Here is a 19,718-nt window from a genome sequence, read left to right as displayed (position 1 = left end):
AGTACGGTTATGCGGTTCATTCACCGGAAGCGGAAGTCGGGATTGAGGTGTGGCTTACAGGGCTGTGTGAGAGTGGGGCAGGCTGTGTCTGTAGGTCCTGTGACACAGTGTGCGGTATATGGAGGGTGCTGTGTCCTGTGTCTCCGGCATTATGGCTGCCTGGGGGTGAATGATGTGTGCACTGGCTATGGGCAGTAGTGAGTGAGAGGTGCAGGTTACATGGCTGCTGGTCAGGGTGCTGATCCTTTGATGGACTCTCTCTGGGTGTAACTGGAGCAGTATGATATCCCAAAGAGACAAAGCAGGGGATCTGGCCCGCTTCTACACCGTCACCGACCCCAGGAGGCACCAGAAAGGCTTCACTATCTACAAAGTCACCGCCAGGGTAAGTGCCAGTGTGCGTGCAGGCGACACACTGACCAAAACGGATCGGCGACTAGTCTGTCTGTGACCGCAGAGCGGATGTGTATGGTCATGTGACTGCGCACTGGCGCTGTCAATACCGAGGAATCAGGACAGTGTGGACATTGCGCTCCGTCATCCACAAGTCTGTAGTAACGTACAGGGACGCTTTGAGTATGGAAAACCCCTGTGTATTCCAAGATCCTATCCCAATATCTATTAGGTGTAATAATATTAGCAAATACCTCCAATTAGAAATGTAGACAGTTCTTCTGATAAGCAATGTCGCTTACCCCATGTGCAGAACAGCAGCAGCTTAGGTAGCCATGGTTATGACCACTAACAACTAAGTGTCACTTTATGAGTGGTCGTAACCATGGATAGCTAACCTGCTGTGATGCCTGCACATAGGGTAATCGAGATAACTGATCAGAAGAACTATACTACATTTCTAATTGGAGGTGTTTGCTGTTATTATTAATACATATTGGGATATGATAATATCCCTTTAAGGATGATACTTTGACTATACATTAAGACTTGCATTGTCAGCAGAGATATGGGGAATAGGGAAGAACTGCCGCGGTTATGACTTCTCTATTGTCCAGAGGCTGAAAGAAAGGCGCGCTCCTCCCAGGGCTGGGGAGTCGGATTTTTAGGTTTGGCTTACCAATTTCACAGCCCTGGCTCCTCTGACATGTCACTATGGGGACAAAGTTGCTGGGTTTGTGCTCCTGCTCACAAAATTGCAAAGTGCTTAGAAAATCAAACAATTTTGCACTTAACCCCTTATTAAAAATCCTTTGTGCTCTCAAAAATGGAGGGATTTTTAATTTGATAGTGTACTGCTCATTGCCTAGGTTACCGGCCACCTCTGCAAAGACAGTTACCCACTTAAAGGGACTCTGCAAGCAGAGACTGACTGTTCAAACCAAGCCCAGGCGCTCGGTGCATCATGGCGGGGCCAAACATTTAACTCTACCTCCCCATCTCCTTGTTTTCCCGCTATCTCTTTGCCCACCTCTTCTTTGATTGACAGTTCTGGCTTTATAGAGCCGGGGAACGGTGGAGATAGATAGAAAAACAAATAGAGGCAAGGTTTTTATAAAAGATTGGGGGCTGGCGCTTCCCTTAATTTGCATACACGATACAGAAACTTTCTAATACCGTATATGCAGAAAAGCTTGTGCCCCCTGCAAATTCCACCCCAAGAGCTTTTCTCACCTCCCATTATACAGCCATAGACATTAATGTGGAGTCAACCCCTCTGCAGATATAACGGCTTCTTATCTTCTGGGAATGAATTTCTATAAGATTTTGGAGGAGTCTTTTGGAATTTTTGCCCCTTCATCCAGAAGAACATTTGAGGAGCGATATTGAGGTTGGGGAGAGTCCGGGCTCACCATCTCCATACTATATAATCCCATGCTGGGGTCCGGGCTCTGCGCGGCCGGTCATGGTCTCCCCTCCATGTCTGTATGGACCTTGTGCACTGGGCACAGTCATGGGGAACAGAGAAGGGTCTCCCCAAACTTCCACAAAGATGGAAGCTAAAAGGGTGTCCTTACCAGGACTTATACAGTCGTAACCAATAGTTTCAGTAGTAAATGGTCCTGACAGGTTGCGGCGCCTCCTGTGCCTCCGGGAACAGACTATTGCTGATTTCCATCTTTCTCGTTCATTAGTGTCATCCGCTGTAAGTTGCTGCTTGTAACATGAAGCCTCCTCCGAGCCGCACGTCCGCTGGTGTTTTCTCCGTCTGAGAAATGTAATGGATGTCGGCGATGTCTCCTGGGAGGCGGCTGCTGCTCTGCACGGCTGTTACGACCTGACGTGACACCGGCTCAGTGGCAGAAGGATAATAGCAGTGGGCCTGGCAGCCGCAGGGTGGGGTGCTGGTCATATTTTAGGCTGTGCCTCCATCAGGGCTTTTGGTCATTGTAAAATTGCAACCGTCACACATCCTTAGGGTAAAAAAAAAATGACAAAGTGAGGGATTCTGCACAATCGCCAGCGCCATTTTCTTGTAGCCATTTTTTTTTCTCTAGCAAAATGGCGATACATGCTAGTGCGAATGCGCCCCCACCATTTTCATGAAGGTAATTTTATTTATTTTTTTTTTTAGAGGCATAATCCTTTACATGCTACTGTGCCTCCGCCATTTTTCTCAATGTAAATGTATTTTTTCGAACCCCACAATATTCTATGCAATATGTAAAATAGGGGGCCGGTTACTGAGTAAACCGCAAGCAAATGGTTGTCAGCTATAAGGATGAAAATTGTGTTTGACATTGTTTTATCCCTTTTTAGTTTTCAACATTTCATTAGTTTAAAAAAAACTTTTTTAAGTTTTTGATTAAAACAGAGGCAGATTTATCTCCAGATGTCAGGAAGCTGCATATTCTGAGAATGAAGTCAGGCAAAAGCGAAGAAGAGGGAACTAAGGAATTTACCTGTTCTCAGTCAAGTGTCGCCTATAATAAAGAAACGGAAAAAAAAGTTCTAGAACAGCTGACAAACCTAGAAGTGGATGACCACCGAAAGCTTCCTCCAAAGTTAATCACTTAAGAAAAAATCAGTATCTGATGTCCATAAGTGCTGTACAGATTTTGTAGGAAATGAAGAATATGGGGCCGAAGTGAATCGCCAAACTGTGGCACGACGGCTAAGAGCAGTGGGGTTGAATGCACGAGTTCCAGTAAGGCCAGTCTCACACGTCTAGATAATTCCGGTACCGGAAAAAAACGGTACCGGAATTGTCCGTGTGCCCCTGCGTTTCTGTGGCACATCAGTGTGGCACACGTGTGCCTCCCGTGTGCCCACTGGGTACCACACACACCATGCAGGAGACAACGCTAAAGTTTAGCGCTGTCCCCTGCATCATGCTGAAGCCGCGATTCATATCTTCTGTGCAGCAGCGTTTGCTGTAAAGAAGATATGAATAATCCATTTTTTTAGTGGTATTTCGTGATTAAAATAAAGCTCCATGTCCCCCCCCCCGCTGTTCTGAAAATACTCACCCGCCTCCCTCGTTGGCTGTCACTGCTTCCTGTCCTGGCCGCATCTTCTACTGTATGCGGTCACGTGGGGCCACCGATTACAGTAATGAATATGCGGCTCCACCTCCCATAGGGGTGGAGCCGCATATTCATTACTGTAAATGAGCGGCCCCACGTGACCGCATACAGTAGAAGGTGCGGCCAGGACAGGAAGCAGCGACAGCCAACGAGGGAGCCGGGTGAGTATTTTCAGAACAGCGGGGGGGGGGGGGGGGCAAAGAACACTGTTTATGGAAAGAGACAGATTGGTCTACGGTGTAGTAGTCGGATGAATCCAAGTTCACTCTATTTGGTAGTGATGACAAGCACTGTACATACTGCCCAGTTGGAAAACGTAATGATGTAAGATACCAAACACTTACAGTGAAACATGGTGGTGGCAATGTATTGGCTTGGGGCTGCTTTTCTGCATCTGCCATAGGCCCTCTGCATAGAATTGATGGATAAATGCTACCATGTATTAGGATATACTGGAGGTGGTAATGCTGCCACATGGTAAAACCAAAGTAGGCCGGGGCTGGAAATTCCAGCAAGACAATGATCCTGTGTTCGCCTGTTGCAATGGCCGAGCCAATCCCCTGATTTACACCCTATAGAGCACCGTTGGGATGAGTCAGGGCGACGAGTTGGGGGCCGTACCCATAGCAATAAAGATGAATTGTTTGCAGATTTGCAAATGGAATGGAGCAAGATCCCTCAGGATGTCTTATACCCAAGTGGCTTCAATGCCCCATCGGTGCGGTGCAGTAATTGCAGCAACCAGACAGAAGTAATCACACTTAACAAAAATGCCACTGTATGTGTGTATATTTATATTTACAAATAAATATATAATATACAGGTTTGCTAACTCCATAATTATCCTGACCTGGAGAATCATGTTAGGTTATTTTTTTTTTCTTTAAAATGAGCGCTGTAAAAAAAAAAATTGATTTTGTTTGTTTTATGGGATTTGTAATATATTCTTTATTTTTCTGTTACCTGGAACTGTGTGAGGGTTTGTTTTTTGCTTGCCGAGCTGCAGTTTTCATTGATACCATTGTGGTGTTAACAGAACAAATAGATCAAAAAAAAAAAATAAAAAAAATAAAAAAAAAAAAAAAAAAAATATATATATATATATATATATATATATATATATATATATATATATATATATATATATATATATATATATATTCTACTGTGGATTAGCCACTGAGCCCCTGAATCCCATGTACTTCTCTCCCTCTGTTCTAAGTGGTACTTTGCTTCTTTTTCCCTGACGTTAATTCCTGTATCATTCTGAAAACTTTTCTGACTGCATATTGATATCTCTGTGCTCCTCACACCTAGCCCCATCTTTTGATCTTATCCTGCCTCTGTCTCCATCTTTGGTAGTCAAATCTTGTATTATCTGCAATCTGTTAATTGTCCCCTGCTGTGGACTTTCCTCCACCTCCTTCCTCCGCTCCCTGTCTCACCTGGCTTCATTTCTTGGTCATTAGAATGGTATAAGTTGCATGGAGCGGGTTAGATTTGACTTTAGTCAGATGTGACATAATTTCAAGTTACATATTTGAAGTGTGTCATCTGAAATATACCAGAAATAGTCCAGAAATCGGCCAGACGGTAAGACTACTCACTGTATTCTAACTTTACTTGCCTTTCTTTTCTCCCCCGCTCTTTAACCCCTTACCGACATCGGACGTACTATACCGTCCGATGTCGGCTCCCCTGCTTTGATGCAGGGCTCCGCGGTGAGCCCGCATCAAAGCCGGGACATGTCAGCTGTTTTGAACAGCTGACATGTGCCCGCAATAGGCGCGGGCAGAATCTAGTTAAATGCTGCTGTCAAACGCAGACAGAGGCATTTAACTACCGCATCCGGCCGGGCGGCCGGAAATGACGTCATCACCGACCCCCGATCATGTGATCATCGGCGATGCATCAGGAAGGTAACCATAGAGGTCCTTGAGACCTCTATGGTTACTGATCCTCGGTAGCTGTGAGCGCCACCCTGTGGTCGGCGCTCACAGCACACCTGCATTTCAGCTATATAGCAGCGATCTGATGATCGCTGCTATATAGCAGAGGCGATCACGTTGTGCCTGCTTCTAGCCTCCCATGGAGGCTATGGAAGCATGGCAAAAGTTTAAAAAAAAAAAGTAAAAAAAAGTGAAAAAAATAAAAAAAACATAAAAGTTTAAATCACCCCCCTTTCGCCCCAATCAAAATAAATCAATAAAAAAAAAAATCAAACCTACACATATTTGGTATCGCCGCGTTCAGAATCGCCCGATCTATCAATAAAAGAAAAGCATTATCCTGATCGCTAAACAGCGTAACGAGAAAAAAATCGAAACGCCAGAATTACGTTTTTTTTGGTCGCCGCGATATTGCATTAAAATGCAATAACGGGCGATCAAAAGAACGTATCTGCACCAAAATGGTATCATTAAAAACTCCAGCTCGGCACGCAAAAAATAAGCCCTCACCTTTCCCCAGATCACAAAAAATGGAGACGCTACGAGTATCGGAAAATGGCGCAATTATATTTTTTTTTTTTGCAAAGTTTGGAATTTTTTTTCACCACTTAGGTGAAAAATAACCTAGTCATGTTAGGTGTCTATGAACTCGTACTGACCTGGAGAATCATAATGGCAGGTCAGTTTTAGCATTTAGTGAACCTAGCAAAAAAGCCAAACAAAAAACAAGTGTGGGACTGCACTTTTTTTGCAATTTCACTGCACTTGGAATTTTTTTCCCATTTTCTAGTACACGACATAGTAAAACCAATGATGTCGTTCAAAAGTACAACTCGTCGTGCAAAAAATAAGCCCTCACATGGCCAAATTGACGGAAAAATAAAAAAGTTATGGCTCTGGGAAGGAGGGGAGCGAAAAACGAACACGGAAAAACGAAAAATCCCACGGTCATGAAGGGGTTAACCATGCTCACATTTCCCACACTTTTTTTTGCTCCACTAATACTCACTCTCCTCCAGTAACCCCATACCCTCGCACCCTCAACCACATAACTACCTCCCCTCTCTCTTACCCCCCCCGCCTCATTCATCACTAATCCTCCACCTATCCTTCTCACACTATGAGAAACTATTGCAACCCCTCACACTTAAAATCTGTGCCACTGACCCCCACCCCCCTACTTCCTCTCCCTGGGGCACTTTGGAATGCCCGCTCTATATGCAACAAGCTCCACATGATCTCTTTACTTCCCGCAACCTTTCCTTCCTGGCCCTCACTGAGACCTGGCTGACGCCCCCTGACACGGCCTCACCTGCAGCACTGAGTTATGGTGGCATCCAATTTACCCACACTCCTCGCTCTGGCAACAGACATGGTGGAGGAGTGGGTATCCTTCTTTCTAAAAACTGTTTTTTCAACCCTATCCAAACCCCACCCTCCCTTATCCTCCCTTCTTTCGAGGTTCACTCTGTCCGTATCTACGCTCCCTCCAATCTCCAAATGGCTGTCATATACCGACCACCGGGCTCAGCCACTGCCTTCATCGACTAATTCTCCACCTGGCTCCTTCACTTTCTCTCCACTGACATCCCCACCATCATCATGGGCGACTTTAATATCCCTACTGACACCCGCCAGCCAGCAGCCTCCAAGCTACTGGCCCTTACTTCATCCTTTGGGCTCACCCATTGGTCCACCACAGCCACCCACACAGACGGACATACACTAGACCTCATCTTCACCTGCCTCTGTTCCTTATCTTATCTCACAACCTCTCCCTTCCCCCTATCTGACCACCATCTACTCACCTTCTCATCCTTGTCCTCCTCACCCGCCCCCCATGTCCAGCCATTACCACATACACGCAGAAACCTCGCACATCTAGACATTCACAGACTCTGACTCTCTCCTACCCCTGTCCTCCATATCTTCACTCCACAACAGGGACAGCGCCACCGCTTTCTATAACTCCACTCTCACATCAGCCATAGACTCAGTCGCCCCTCTCAGGCATGGCAAAGTGCGACGAACCAATAGGCAACCCTGGCATAACAATCTCACAAAAAAACTTAGACAAGCATCCAGGGTTGCAGAGCGACGTTGGAAGAAAACACGCCTGCCAGAGGACTTCACTGCTTTCAAACAAGCTACATTTGACTTCAAATTAGCCCTCACCTCCGCTAAACAGACCTATTTCACTAACCTTGTATCTTCACTATCCTACAACCCAAAACAACTGTTCAGCACATTTAACTCCCTCCTCCGCCCACCACTGCCACCTCCAACTCCACTCATCTCCTCCGAGGACTTTGCCACCTACTTCAAAAACAAGATCGACCAAACAAGGCAAACCTTTACTTGTCCACCACCCCAACCACTCCATCTACCAGACCTCTGCCCTTCCCTAATAACCTCCCTCTCCAACATCACTGAAGGAGAGCTTACTCACCTCTTCTCCAGATCACACCTCACCACCTGTGCACTTGACCCCATCCCCTCCCACTTGCTCCCCAACCTCACTAACACGCTCATTCCAGCTCTAACCCATCTCTTCAACCTATCGCTATCTTCTGGCACCTTCCCCTCTGCCTTCAAACATGCCACCATCACACCCATCCTCAAAAAAACTAACCTTGACCCAACTGCTATGCCCAGCTACCGCCCCATATCATTGCTCCCGTTTGCTTCAAAACTCCTTGAGCAGCATGTCCATGGTCAACTTTCCTCCCCCCTCTCACCTAACTCTCTCCTTGACAACCTCCAATCTGGCTTCCGCCCCCACCACTCCACCGAAACTGCCCTGACCAAAATTACTAATGACTTACTCACAGCCAAAGCTAACAGACAGTTCTCCATCCTCCTCCTCCTTCTTGACCAGTCCTCTGCTTTTGACACAGTCGATCACTGCCTACTGTTACAGATTCTTTCTTCCCTTGGCATCAAAGACCTTGCCCTGTCCTGGTTTGCCTCGTACCTTTCCGACCACACATTCAGCGTCTCCCACTCCCACACTACCTCCTCATCCCGCCCTCTCTCTGTTGGAGTCCCTCAAGGCTCTGTCCTAGGACCCCTACTTTTTTCCATCTATACCCTTGGCCTAGGACAACTCATAAAGTCCTATGGCTTCCAGTACCACCTGTATGCGGACGACACTCAGATCTACCTCTCTGGCTCAATGTCGCCTCTCTTCTGTCCAGAATCCCGGAGTTTCTGTCAGCCATATACTCCTTCTTCACCTCTCGCTTCCTAAAACTCAATGTCGACAAAACCAAACTCATCATCTTTCCCCCATCTCGCGTATCTCTCCTACCTGGTCTATCTATTATGGTAAACGGCATCACGCTCTCTCTCGCACCTGTAATCCGCTGCCTCGGGGTAACTCTCGACTCTGCCCTGTCCATCAAACCGCACGTTCAAACTCTTGCCACCTCCTGTCGCCTCCAACTCAAAAATATTGCCAGAATCCGTCCCTTCCTCACACCACAATCTACTAAGACTCTTGTGCATGCCCTTATCATCTCCCACCTCGACTACTGCAACACCCTCCTCTGTGGCCTCCCCGCTAACTCTCTTGCACCTCTCCAGTCTGTCCTCAACTCTGCTGCTCGGCTAATCCACCTCTCTCCTCGCTACTCCCCTGCTTCTCCCCTTTGCAAATCCCTTCACTGGCTCCCAATTCCCCAACGAATCCAGTTCAAACTACTAACACTGATCTACAAAGCCATCCACAACCTGTCCCCTCCCTATATCTCTGAACTAGTCTCCCAATACCTTCCCTCATGTAATCTCCGATCCTCCCAAGACCTCCTACTCTCCTCCACACTTATTTGTTCCTCACACAGCTGCCTCCAAGATTTCTCCCGAATATCCCCCATCCTCTGGAATTCCACGCCTCAACACGTCCCGACTATCCTCCACCCTCGGATCCTTCAGACGGAACCTGAAAACCCATCTCTTCAAGAAAGCCTACAGCCTACAATAACCGAGCTGCCGCCTCACCACCGCCAGAGCTGCCGCACCTCTGACCTTTTGTCTCTTCACCACTATCCCATAGAATGTAAGTCCGCAAGGACAGGGTCCTCTCCCCTCTGTACCAGTCTGTCACTGTAAACGTGTTTACTGTAAATGATATCTATAACCCTGTATGTAACCCCTTTCTCATGTACAGCACCATGGAATTAATGGTGCTATATAAATAAATAATAATAATAATAATCTACTATACAATTGTCTAAGGGTCACTTCTGTCTTTCTGTCTGTCTGTCTGTCTGTCGCGGATATTCATTGGTCGCGGCCTCTGTCTGTCATGGAATCTAAGTCGCTGATTGGTCGTGGCAAAACGTCCCCGACCATTGCCACGACCAATCAGCGACGCGCACAGTCCGGAAGAAAATGGCCGCTCCTTACTCCCCGCACTCAGTGCCCGGCGCCCGCATACACCCCTCCGGTCACCGCTCACACAGGGTTAATGCCAGCGGTAACGGACCGCATTATGCCGCGGGTAACGCACTCCGTTACCGCCGCTATTAACCCTGTGTGACCAAGTTTTTACTATTGACTCAGCCTATGCAGCGTCAATAGTAAAAACATCTAATGTTCAAAATAATAAAAAAAATAAAAAATCGTGTTATACTCACCCTCCGTCGGCCCCTCGGATCCACAACAGGCCTTTCCTGCTCGCGACGCTCCGGTAACCTTATCGCTCCATGCTGCATAGCACGAAACGGCCGTTGTCTACTCCTGCTCACAAGAGCTCCACTCCTCACTCCCCCGACCATGTAATTTTTAATATGAAGACGGAATAAAGTTGGGAATTTTAGATTGGTGAGTGCCTTCTCTTTCTTCTTGCATACGGTCATGGAATTTCATGTATTTTCAGAAGAGCACCTATGATCTTTCATGTGCGGCTGATGCCAGGATATTTATTTATCAACACCTGGGCCCGAAGTACTGGATAACCTCGTTTCACAGACAGTGCCGTTCACTGTTGGTCTTGCTGGCGTTTTATATAAAATATATATATGTTTATATTATGTATAATATATTAATATATATATATATATATATATATATATATATATATATATATATATATATATATATATATATATATATATATATATATATATATATATATATATATATATATACCGTATATATATATAAAATTTATTTTTGATGGAACTGAAATGACTGCAAAACTTCATATCTGGATTCTTGATTTTTTTTCTTTCTTTTTTTTTCTCTTTAACGTTCATTGTAGGTTTTGTATAGTTTTATATTTTATCATGCACACAATGATACCGTGTTTCTTATTTCGTTATTTTAAAATTGGTATAAGGGGAGTAATTTAAACGTTTTATATATGTTTGTTTCTACACTTTTTTATTTTAAAATTTATATGCTAGACCCACAGCTTTTGAGCTGCACTACCTGAGAACGACCACTACACAGTGTGTGGCGCTGTGGTGTTCGCTCCGGTTTTGGTTACTTGCAGATGTGTTCACAATGGGGGAACTTTAGACAACACAAAGTTTCGCGTAAAAACAGATTTTACGGATTTTTCTGGTGTTATGTTACATTGAGATTTTCTTTCTTTTTTTTTTAGATTGTTTCCAGGAAGAACCCTGAAGATGTGCAGGAGGTAATCCCGCTCTGAATAATTTCTGTGTGCACTCAGATTGATCAATATCAAAGATTATCTCCAAGAAAACTTTACTTTTTAAGTGTAGTTTATCCCAATCCTTCTCTACCCACAAATCTGTCCTCTCCGGGGTCTTGGGAGCAGAGATCTAGGCTGCTGTATCCGAAAACCACAATCGTTCCAGCGCCCATTGACCGCCGCCGTGCAACAATGGAGGACATTATAGATGGCAGATCAGTGATTTATCTACATACTCAGTACTGTAGAATTACAATGTAAAGAACAAGTGATAAGACTGTCTTGGTCTTGACGGGGACTAAATAAAATAAAGGAAAAATTCATTTAAAAAAAGTAAAAAGCTTTAAAAAAAATATTAAAAAGGTAAAGAAGTTTAACTTCAGATCTATCAAAATATGAAATGATTTAAACTGTATGTTTAAAAAGAAAAATCAACGTGTCAGAGTTTTGCAGCATTTTTTAAAAAAACAGCAAAAGCAATGAAAATGTCACATACCTCCAAAAAGTATCCACAAAATGTCTCTTCACTTTGCTCTCATAGAGGTCTAGAGGCAGAAAAAAAGTTGCGGGTCACATAAAAGGGCGAGTCAGTAATCTGAGCGTAATTCCCAGCGCACGGAGTATAAAGGGGTTATCCTCTGATGGAAAGGCTTTCCCTATAAGCTCCATTAGGGCTTTTCTCAATATTCCCAGGTCCAGTGCTGAGTCTCCGCTGCTTCAGCTCCCGGCATATATTATTGTCTGATGTAATGCCGACAGCACTGCAGCCAATCGCTGAGCTCGGTGGCTCTGCTGAGTTGATGACAAGATGTTCTGAACCCTGTGATTGGCTGCAGCTCTGTCAACGTGATATAAAAAAACTCTGCTCTGGACCTGATGAGGGTGAGTAAAGCGCATTTATTTATTAGTTTTTACTAGTAACAAAAGCTGATAGGAAAAACTTTTCTGAAAGGGGACACCCCTGTAATTCATGTAATCTGATTTTTTTTCTTTTTTTTTTTTTTTTTTACATCCGGAAAGTCTGATAATCTCGCCTTAGTATCGGCACAGAACGGATGGGTATGTTGGGCAGGGAGTATTTCTGCACCGGGAGGATGCATTTACTGTGACGGGCGATATTTGGGTGTTGTCCTGATTGCAGAGTGACTCCTCGCTCTCCTCTCTCTTCAGATTGTGACTTGGAAAAGATTCAGCGACTTTAAGAAGCTCCATCGGGATCTGTGGCAGATACACAAGAATCTCTTCCGGCAAACTGAGCTCTTCCCTCCTTTTGCTAAAGCGAAGCTGTTTGGTGAGTGCCTGCAGAGGACGGCGCGGTGCACACGGCCTCCGCTCATGTCTGCACTTGTCCTCCGTGCCTGACGCCTGCTTCACACCCTCCTGTTCTCCTTATGCACATCTGTGTCTTTAAAGGGATTGTCCACTTTAGCTTAATTTTTCACAGACGTGTTCGGGACATAATTCTGCGGCACTCACTGATCTGTAAGTATTACCGGTTCTCCTCCTTCTTCCTTATAGTCTGCACAGATCTCCTGATCTCACAATGGCCGCTGATGGCCCTCTGTGATGGACAGGCCTGGTCAGACGCTCCTCCACCTGTGGCCATCGTGAGATCAGACATTACGGCCGCAGACGTCCTGGAGTCATTGGATCGCGTGGAGCCATATATTAATGTTAACCACGCATTATACAGATTATATACCCATAACCTGATGGCAGTATTACAAGTCACATGCCGACATGGAGTCGTCATCATCATCGGCACGTACGCACCATCGCCCTATATGAAAAGCAATGCAATACAGTGTAGATACAAGATAGAAACAACTATACACCCATGGGAATTGTGAAATATATCTTTTATTTAATGGAAACGATAATATCAGACAAATTTATTAAAACCATACATAGATATTAAACACGCAGGGTAAAAAATCAAATCCTAGCTTAGTCCCCATAAAAATGCGAGAAAATTCCTTGCAAATTATTGCTGCAACTTGATAATGCACGTGAAATATATATAAAAGAATAAAATATATAGATTATTATAGAAAAATGAGAATCGATAATATGCTAAAGTGACCAAGTGCATCAAAGTTATAAATTTATAAATAAATCACTCAATAAACCAGCTCCAAAAAATTCTATAAGGAGCAAACTAAAGTGCAAACAGTGCCTCACACTAGGGTGTTGGTTGCTCAATCAGCTTAGGCTCAGAGCAGTATAAGACCCAAACTAATACCATAATGTGCAAGAAGGTGCGTGAAAAAAAGTTCAGCAATATCACAATAAGGAAGGAAGAGCTTATTGTCCCCCCAGGTATTTATGCATGTGATATTGCTGAACTTTTTTTCACGCACCTTCTTGCACATTATGGTATTAGTTTGGGTCTTATACTGCTCTGAGCCTAAGCTGATTGAGCAACCAACACCCTAGTGTGAGGCACTGTTTGCACTTTAGTTTGCTCCTTATAGAATTTTTTGGAGCTGGTTTATTGAGTGATTTATTTATAAATTTATAACTTTGATGCACTTGGTCACTTTAGCATATTATCGATTCTCATTTTTCTATAATAATCTATATATTTTATTCTTTTATATATATTTCACGTGCATTATCAAGTTGCAGCAATAATTTGCAAGGAATTTTCTCGCATTTTTATGGGGACTAAGCTAGGATTTGATTTTTTACCCTGCGTGTTTAATATCTATGTATGGTTTTAATAAATTTGTCTGATATTATCGTTTCCATTAAATAAAAGATATATTTCACAATTCCCATGGGTGTATAGTTGTTTCTATCTTGTATCTACACTGTATTGCATTGCTTTTCATCTATTGTAGGCAGTGGTCTCCACTGTAACCTTGCACAGTGCACCTGGTGGTCACTTTTTGGTATTATAAGGATTTCCTCTATGATATTGTATATGATAATAAGGAGATAAAAGGGTCACCAGAGCCTACACTGTGTTATCAACTAAACCATCGCCCTATATGTAGACTTAAATGGAACCTGTCACCCCCAAAATCGATGGTGAGGTAAGCTCACCGTCATCAGGGGCTTATTTACAGCATTCTGTAATGCTGTAGCTAAGCCCCCGATGTAATCTGAAAGAGGAGAAAAAGAGGTTATAATATACTCACCCAGGGGCGGTCCCGCTGCAGTCTGGTCAAATTGGCGTCTCAGGTCTGCTCCGGCGCCTCCTATCTTCATTCCATGACGTCCTCTTCTGGTCTTCACGCCGCGGCTCCGGCGCAGGCGTACGTTGTCTGGCCTGTTGAGGGCAGAGCAAAGTACTCCAGTGCGCAGGCGCTGGGCCTCTCTGACCTTTCCTGCCCACTGCAGTACTTTGCTCTGCCCTCAACAGGCCAGACAACGTACGCCTGCGCCGGAGCCGCGGCGTGAAGACCAGAAGAGGACGTCATGGAATGAAGATAGGAGGCCACGGACCGGACCTGAGACACCCATTTGACCAGACCGCAGCGGGACCGCCCCTGAGTGAGTATAATCTAACCTCTTTTTCTCATCTTTCAGGTAACATCAGGGGCTTATCTACAGCATTCCAGAATGCTGTAGATAAGCCCCTGATGACAGTGAGTTTACCTCACCATCGATTTTGGGGGTGACAGGCTCCCTTTAAAGGGAACCTGACAGCTGATACATGCTGACAAAATCCCAGGCAGCATATTTGTATAATAGAGATATATATATATATATATATATATATATATATATATATATATATATATATATATATATATATATATATATATATATATATATATATATATATATATATATATATATATATATATATTTATTTTTTTGCTTGTATAACTATTGAAGGAGCTACAGCTTGCTTTTTATTGTTGTTTTTTTGCACGGCATGCTATAGTTTTTATCAATGCCATTTTGGGGAACATGCGCTGTTTTGATTAATTTATATTGCAATTTTTTGTACTTAGATTTTCAAAAATTGCTGTGCTAAAATTTTTAAATGTCATTGGGTTTACGGTTGAAAAAGCTGAGCCCAATGGTTTGCTGTAGTGGGTCACTAGGAATTATCCATCCGAAGGGGTAAAAGATGCAACTAAATGTATACTTATTGTTTAAAATACTCACCAAGCCCATCATAAAGTTGTATTCTTGTACCTTTTTTTTTTTCTTCTTCCCATTTCCTTCTGCTCCTCTTTGTTTCCTGCTGGACAGAGCTGAATTTTTGGTCCTATTCTTGCACTGCTAAATCTACATTTCTAAGCAGAAATCCTCCTCCCCTGTGTGCTCCTAACTGGTCCCAGATCTCTGAATTCATGACTCGGCTGTGCTGGAAACTGGCTGACTATTCAATGTGTAAAATAGCGCAGGCTTACACCACAGCATGCTCCTGTACACAACTCTGCCTGAATGATTTTATCTTCTGCCTTATGCATCAGTATAACTGCATGAGCGTGTTCTTACATTATGTATCTGCTAGATGGATTTCAGCAGAGATCAACCGTTCTGCACTCCGCTTTGCACTTCCTAAACAGTTGACAAAAGAAGGTCTGCGTTGCGACAGTATACCAGTGATGCAAAATCGCATATTCTTTGTTGATGCACATGGTAAAGGATTGTTTTCTGCCATATGCATTGACAAAGCGGCATTTGCATTTTCGCATCGCTGATCTGTGGGCTGGAAGCATAAAATGCAGCCCTGCAGTGCTCCGTTGAGCAGGACGGTTGATCTCTGCTTGAAACCAGCTAACAGATCAGTGAAGTCAAAACACATATGCTGCTAAACTGATGTAGATGGCAGAAGATAAAATGACGGACTACTGTACAGGACCATACAGTCCGCACAAGAAAAGTGTGTATTCTAAATGTATACACTCTGCCACTGGTGGAGGCACGGCAGAACTATGGTGGCGCGCCACTAAACGAAATGGAATTGCACAGGATCGACCATAAGCTGGATGATTGAATGGCAAATGAAGGAATAACTGGATCCCAGTTGTTACATACAGCAATATTTGCCTGTAACCGCAGCAAACTGGTTCAACCACTTAAGTGCTGCACGATTCAACTTCTTTTGACCATCCGCAGCTCAGTCATGGGAAACAAATGGGTTATCATTCCAGCCGGGGGCCACATTTAGACCCCTATAATTTCTGTCTTGATCCTCCTGTAAAGCTCAACCACAAGCTCAGCTCCATGGGAGACCTGCGATTTCACTATATATTCGGTAACTGTGTTACCGAATATAGTATACTATAAGCCATCAAATGATCGCAGGTTCAAGTCCCAAGATGGGAACTAAAAAAAAAAAAAGAAAAAATGTAAATCCCTGACCTTTTCCCATACATTACATGATAAAATTCACTGTCTCCTTCAAATCTACAACTCATCCCTGTGTTGACAGAAAAAGTTGAAAAAGTTAAGACTTTTAGAACAAAGGTCGGAAAAAAGCAAAGATCAAACTTGGCTGCGTCCTAAAGGGCTTAGCAATAAGTAATATTGGCACAAATTAGCTATGTGCCCACGTAGCAGAAATGCGGAAATGTCCACAGCATTTCTGCAACTCCCTGCCGCGGGTAAAACGCATACGGAATTTGCATGCATTTTCCTGCAAAACACAAGCGTTTTTAGCTTGCAGAATGCTTGCGCTTTTCCAAGCTATTTGAACCATCACTTGGAAAAGTGATTGACAGGTTGATCACACCAGCATAGTGCTTGACAAGTGTGACCAACTTTTTACTATTGATGCTGCCTATGCAGCATCAATAGTAAAAGATAGCGTGTTAAAAATAATAAAAAAAAATCTGGTTATTCTCACCTTCCGACGGCCCCCGATCTCTGCAGCGCTCCCGGTACGTTCCGTTTCCAGGGATGCTTTGCGCGAAGGACCTTTGTAACATCATGGTCGCGTGACCGCGACGTCATCTCAGGTGATTTGCGCAATGTTTCCCTGGGAACAGAAGCCGCCGCGTGCACCGCTGAGAGCAGGGAGGACTCCGGGGGCCATCAGAAGGTAAGTATATCCCTATTTTTATTTTAATTCTTTTTTTTACAGGTATGTGGTTCCCAGGGCCTGGAGGAGAGTCTCCTCTCCTCTAGACTTTGTACTCTCCGCACATGAAGCGCTCACTTTACGCATGGTGGGCATAACCACATGCATAAAGTGAGCGTTTCAATGCAATCCTAAGGCGGCGGAGTTGCCGCGATTCCGCAGAAATAATGAACATGCTGCAGATTTTACCGCTATGTGATTCCGCAGCGGGAAAATCCGCAGCATGGGCACGGCAACTGCAGAATCCTATAGGATTGCATGGGAATGCTTTTTTTAGCGTTTCTGCTGCGGCAAAAAGCGCGACGTGGGCACACAGTCTAAAAGGTAGAAAACCACCTTTGATTGGCTCCTATTTAGCCTGTTAAACAGGTCTCCCTCTGGTGGTCTCTTCTGGCACAACATCTATTTTCTATACTACTGAACCAGCAGTGAGTCTTGTACAATATGTATTTTTATTTATTTTTTTTTTTTTTACAAATGCACAATTTTGTGAATCTAAATAAATATCAATATAGTTGGATTTGATGTAAAGGGTCTGTATGGGAAGTCTTCCCAGAGGGTCTGCATTGGAAATCCTCTCCATTCTCATGTAGATTCCGCAGTGATACAACAACATGCACTGCTTGCAACCAAGTGTACCTTAGTTACGGACAGAGCGTTACCACATTAGCACCTTATTCTCTATACGTTTTATGCCACTATTTATATTGTCTTTTTATTTTTTATTTTTCCTCAACAAATTTGCTTATCAAAATGTTTAGATAGATTCATAAAATGCAACTTCTACGAAATGTCACCTTTTAAAAAAAAAAAAAAAAAAATTCTAGTCCCTGCTTGGAGTAAGGTTTCTGGAGGAGCTTTCAATTTGGTGCATTTTTACGATTTTTGATGCTTTTTAAAAGTTGCAGAAACTGGTTAAAAGGGTTGTCTGATCCCTAAAAAGCCCTCTATAAATGTCTATCTTTAAGCCCTAACCAATTTTGTAATTTTTTTTTTATTATAAAAATTATTATTGGTACTCTCCCTATGCAGCTATACAATTTCTGTCATTTTTTTTTCTTTGCTTCCTGTGATGTTTTGTTTGAGGGGAGTCTCAAATGGGACATCACAGGAGGATGTGACTGCAGTTTCTGTTCTCACCACCCACATCTGATTTAAAAAAACAAACAAACATTTTTTTATTGATTATTTGATATTATAAACTATTACATACATTATAGTACAAACACAGTAAACTTAATAAACAAGTTTAACCGTTAAAGTTTCACCCACATCTTTAATGGCTGCTGCCTCTTTTCCTGAAATGAGATCAGGGGGTGGTGATAGAAGCACGGTGAGTGTCAGCAGCGCTGGTCCCTGATAATGATTCGTTTCATGGTGGTCATGGACACTGTGGATTGGCATTGCTGTCACTCACCCTGCTTCTATCACCGCACCCTGATGACTTCTCATTTCCGGGAAAGAGCCTGCGGTGTCAGAACTTGGGACTGTGCTGGCGGCAGCCACTGACCAAAAAATGAAATAAAGTTACCTTAAGCGCCAACTTCTCCTTCGCCTCATTGGGGGACACAGGACCATGGGTGTTATGCTGCTGCCACTAGGAGGACACTAAGCAAATACACAAAAAGTTAACTCCTCCGCAGTATACACCCTCTGCTGGCTCTCTCGTGAACCAGTTTTTGCCTAGTGTCTTTAAGAGGCACTAGGGTCTGATTTCAGACCCAGACTTTGTTATTTTATTTTTCAATTTTTTTTCACTCCCTGGGTCGCCGCTTTCGCCTGGCACCCAGAATTAAGCAATCTCTCAGGTGGTGGACTGAAACATCATCTTTAGATCAGGGAAAGTCCTTTCTGCCGGTCCACTGGCTGGTAGTGACCACCGATGCCAGCCTCCTTGGATGGGGTGCGATCTTTCATCACCACACGGCTCAGGGACGTTGGTCTACTCAGGATGCCAACATTCCGATCAATATCCTCGAGATCCAAGCGCTAACGCCAGCTCTTCATTAATTCCATCACCTCTTGGCCGGACTTCCTGTCTGGATCCAATCGGGCAACGCCACAGCGGTGGCATACATCAATTTCCAGGGAGGCACGCGCAGCAGAAGAGCGATGATCGAAGTTTCGCACATTCTACAATGGGCCGAGACAAATTATTCGCTTATTTCCGCAGTTCATATTCCGGGAGTAGAGAATTGGGCGGCGGACTTTCTCAGCCGCCAGGGCATAGCCTCAGGAGAGTGGTCTCTTCACCCAGAAGTGTTTCACAGGATTTGCCAGCGTTTCGGCACTCCAAATGTGGACCTCATGGCCTCCAGGCTGAATGCAAAGATTCCGGCATTTGTAGCCCGATCCTGCAACCTGTTAGCCATCAGCTCGGATGCACTAGTACTTCCATGGAGCCAATTTCGCATCCCTTTCCGCCTCTTCTGCTGCTCCCAAGGGTCATCCGGAAAATCAAAGCAGAAGGCATTCCGGTGATCCTTGTCGCTCCAGACTGGCCAAGCTGAGCTTTGTATGCGGAGCTGGTACATCTAGTCACAGATGTTCCCTGGCGGTTACCGGATCATCCGGATCTACTC

The 19,718-nt window shown here is 44.1% G+C and overlaps 1 protein-coding gene across 2 annotated transcripts in view; it reads left to right on the top strand.

Moving 5' to 3' along the window:
- The first annotated feature begins 3 nt into the window (after window positions 1-3).
- RPS6KC1 (ribosomal protein S6 kinase C1) overlaps window positions 4-19,718 on the top strand; it is a 159,080-nt gene continuing 139,365 nt past the window's right edge. Inside the window, exons 1-3 of one of the 2 annotated variants that reach the window (XM_077282284.1) lie at window positions 4-385; window positions 11,037-11,072; window positions 12,261-12,381. In XM_077282284.1, coding sequence (XP_077138399.1) covers window positions 281-385; window positions 11,037-11,072; window positions 12,261-12,381 — 262 coding nt within the window. In that variant the 5' untranslated portion in view covers window positions 4-280. Of the gene's footprint in view, window positions 386-11,036; window positions 11,073-12,260; window positions 12,382-12,443; window positions 12,573-19,718 lie in introns of those variants that run through there. The other variant, XM_077282285.1, reaches the window with a different exon arrangement.

Source organism: Ranitomeya variabilis, chromosome 2 (assembly GCF_051348905.1).
Source record: "Ranitomeya variabilis isolate aRanVar5 chromosome 2, aRanVar5.hap1, whole genome shotgun sequence".
Classification (NCBI taxonomy): Eukaryota; Metazoa; Chordata; class Amphibia; order Anura; family Dendrobatidae; genus Ranitomeya; species Ranitomeya variabilis.
This window is presented reverse-complemented; position numbering and strand designations above follow the sequence as displayed.